This window comes from Chenopodium album, chromosome 8, assembly GCF_948465745.1.
Source record: "Chenopodium album chromosome 8, dcCheAlbu1.1, whole genome shotgun sequence".
In the NCBI taxonomy this organism is placed as follows: Eukaryota; Viridiplantae; Streptophyta; class Magnoliopsida; order Caryophyllales; family Amaranthaceae; genus Chenopodium; species Chenopodium album.
Window position 1 is genome coordinate 19,771,361 of NC_137841.1, and position 3,233 is coordinate 19,774,593.

Below are 3,233 nucleotides of genomic sequence, written 5' to 3' on the forward strand. Positions count from 1 at the left end.
TCCCTTTAGAAGGGAATCGCTATCTTAACCCTAGTACGACCTCTACTAGCTCTTCCTTTTTCACAATTTCATTACCAAACAATATATGCAACGTGATACCTAAAGACTAAGTTAGTTGATTTTATTTACAAGCATTAATCACGTAGGAATTACATTGCAAAAGTCGTTATTCTTATTTAATCAAATTCGTGAAAAGGACAAGAAAATAAACAATATTCGCCTTGGCTTAAGTGATCAACCAACAATTATTTAATTCAATTATAATCTTTATTTAACGCAAGATACTATGTGGAATTGATTAATTAATTATTTTAAAGGTGATCAAACAACACTAATTTATTAATTAGGGTTCTTTTAAACAAGAAAATAAACGTGATTTAACTAAGTGCTCGGGAATTTACCACTTCTCTTTGCTAGATCTCCGTTTAGAACACTTATGGACTCCTTCTTGTTGGGGAACCTCCACCGTAGTAACAAAATATCAAAGAGGTGAGTGTTTAGGACAAGGGGGTTTAGGTTGCACAAGTTCACAAGTATTTTGCCAGATTTTTAGGTTATTTTTATGTGTGTCTAAGACTCGGTTTAAGCTCTTATTTATGGGGAATTATTAGGTTTATGGTTACGAGCATTCTACCGCAGCAGGTGTCGCGCGCAACAGGATGAGTCGCGCGCGGCACCCTTGCACAAGTGACTAGGTTGCGCTACTACGACAACACAACTAATTGTTTTGCGCGCGGCTTTATGGTAAGATTCAATTTTATATTTTTTGTATAATTCTGAATCTTCTGTGGCGCAACTCTGGAGGTTGCGCTGGGTGTCACGCGCAACCGAATAAGTTGCGCGCGGCAGTCCAGCGCGACTATTTGAGATGCGCGTGACGTTTTCTGCGGCAGCATTAAAATTTAGCCTAGTCGCTCCTAAATCCGTCATTATTGGGTTTTAAGCACGGGCTTAAGCCTAATTATGATCAGGTTTAGTTAATTGGACCTTTATTTTGGCTTTATTCTTTAATGCGGGCTAGTCTTTTGTGTTTTGTGGCTTGACCAGTTCTCCATAAGTATTCATCACTTCTATCCAACACGAAGATGGTTTTATTTATTGTCATTGCACTTCCTGTTGGGACAGGAGGCCAAAAGTAGATGTCTACAGCGTCAAAGAAGCAATGACCGTATTTTCTGGCACATTTAATTGTGGTTTATAAAGATCAACAACTTAAGAAGTCGTTTGCAACTTTGGAAGCCAGCGGCCGCATGCTTAAATGGGCCTTAGAACTGAGAGGCTTCGACATCACGTTCGAGCCCAAAAAGGCAATCAAGGGGCAAGTCTTTGCTTATTTTTTGGCTGAAATGACTCGACCTGACTTGCAGTCGGCAGGAGACCAAATATGGAAGGTCTATATAGATGGTAGTACAACGACCGGATGCTCAGTCTCCTAAGGAAGATAAATTTGAATATGCAATGAGATTTTAGTTCCAAGCCTCCAATAATGAGGCCGAATATGAAGCCCTTCTGGTTGGCCTTAGAATGTGTAAGGCGGCTGGGGCAACAAAAGTTGATGTAAGTTCAAACTCTTAGCTAATAGTCATCCAAGTGAATGGTGACTATGAAGCCAAAGAGCCGGCCATGATGAAGTAATTGCAGATGGTCAAAGAGGAGGCCAATAGCCTAGAACATTTTACTCTGCAACAAGTCCCCCCTTCAGAAAATCATCAAGCGGACGCGCTCTCTAAATTAGCATCCTCGGCATCATGTAACACTCCCAGATCATTGTTTTGGGAGGTAAAGGAAAAGAGGAGTATTGATGCCGAGCCAATGCAAATTATTGATAGAAGATCCACTTGAATGGAAGGGATAACTTCGTACTTAAGGGACGGGATACTCCCGGCCGATCCAAAATAGAGCTGGCTAATGAAGAAGAGAGCAGCCTGGTTCGAAATGAAGAGAGGGGAATTATTCAAGAAATCTTTTGTGAAACCATACTTGAGGTGTATCACCCTGGAAAGAGGGCATGATCTGTTGTACGACCTCCACTAAGGGCATTGTGGATCCCATATAGGAGGACGAGGTTTTGCAGAAAAGGCTACCCATCTGGGGTATTACTGGCCGAGCATGAACGCGAACGCCATGCAAATGGTGAAAAGATGTGAGAAGTGCTAGAGATTCGCAACCTTGATTCACTGTCAGACCAATAGTCTGTCGGCCATAAGCAGTCTACTCCCCTTTGCAAAATGGGGCATGGACATCTTGGGGCCGTATACTTCAGCGTCCGGCCAAAGGCGATATGTGCTTGTAGCTGTCGACTACTTCACAGAATGGGTTGAAGCCGAAGCCATCCGAGGGATTAAGTGGATGGATGGATCACCCTTCATCTGGAAAAATATTATTACTCGTTATCAAGTACCTCAGTCCATGGTATTTGACAATGGACCTCAGTTCAAAACGCGCCAACTCAAGGAATGGCTAAGTGACCAGGGCATCACTCACTATTTTTCCTTGGTCGGTCGTCCCCAAGCCAACAACCAAGTTGAGGCCTATAACAACCTCATCTCCAATGGCATCAAACGAAAGCTTGAGAAAGTAGGCGACCTATGGGAAGATGAGTTGGTCCATGTTTGTGGTCCATACGCTACATCGAAGAGTTCTATAGGAGAAACCCTATTTTTCTTAGTCTATGGTGCTGAATCTGTGCTCCCAATTGAAATGTACGAGCCTACTCTTCGAGTGATGCTATATGATGAGAATCCTAATTGGGAAGCTATGAAGACTGCCTTGGATTTTCTTCTAGAGGCAAGAGGCAACACGACGCTTAGACATGAAGTTTTACCGTCTTAGAATGACAAGAGCTTATAATCGCCGAGTATTTAAGCGACCGCTAAAAATGAGTGATTTGGTCTTAAGAAAATGGAAACGGTAGGTCGGGGCAATAAGGATGGAAAGTTAACCCCAAACTGGGAAGGGCCGTATCAAATTTGAGAAGAAGTTTGAGATGGCACTTACCGTCTTGCAGCCTTAGATGGTCGTCCGATTCCTCGTACTTGGAACACGGACAATTTGAAGAAATACTATTGTTCTAGGTGTGGATCCAAGGGTTTTGCTGGCACAAGCTGGGTCCCGCGGACGACCTGCCCAAGGCAGCACATGTAAAATGCCTCCGAGGGAAGCTTGAGGAACCCCCATCTAGTGCTTGAGTTAGAATGTATTTAGAGAGAGAAAGCGTACTTAGAAAGAAAGAG

The 3,233-nt window shown here is 42.9% G+C and overlaps 1 protein-coding gene across 1 annotated transcript; it reads left to right on the forward strand.

Annotated features, from left to right (window-relative positions):
- The first annotated feature begins 2,235 nt into the window (after positions 1 to 2,235).
- On the forward strand, positions 2,236 to 2,832 carry LOC145642789 (uncharacterized). The gene has a single exon (XM_081693961.1). The coding sequence runs from the start codon at positions 2,236 to 2,238 to the stop codon at positions 2,830 to 2,832; it is 597 nt and encodes a 198-aa protein (XP_081550087.1).
- The last annotated feature ends 401 nt before the right edge of the window (positions 2,833 to 3,233 follow it).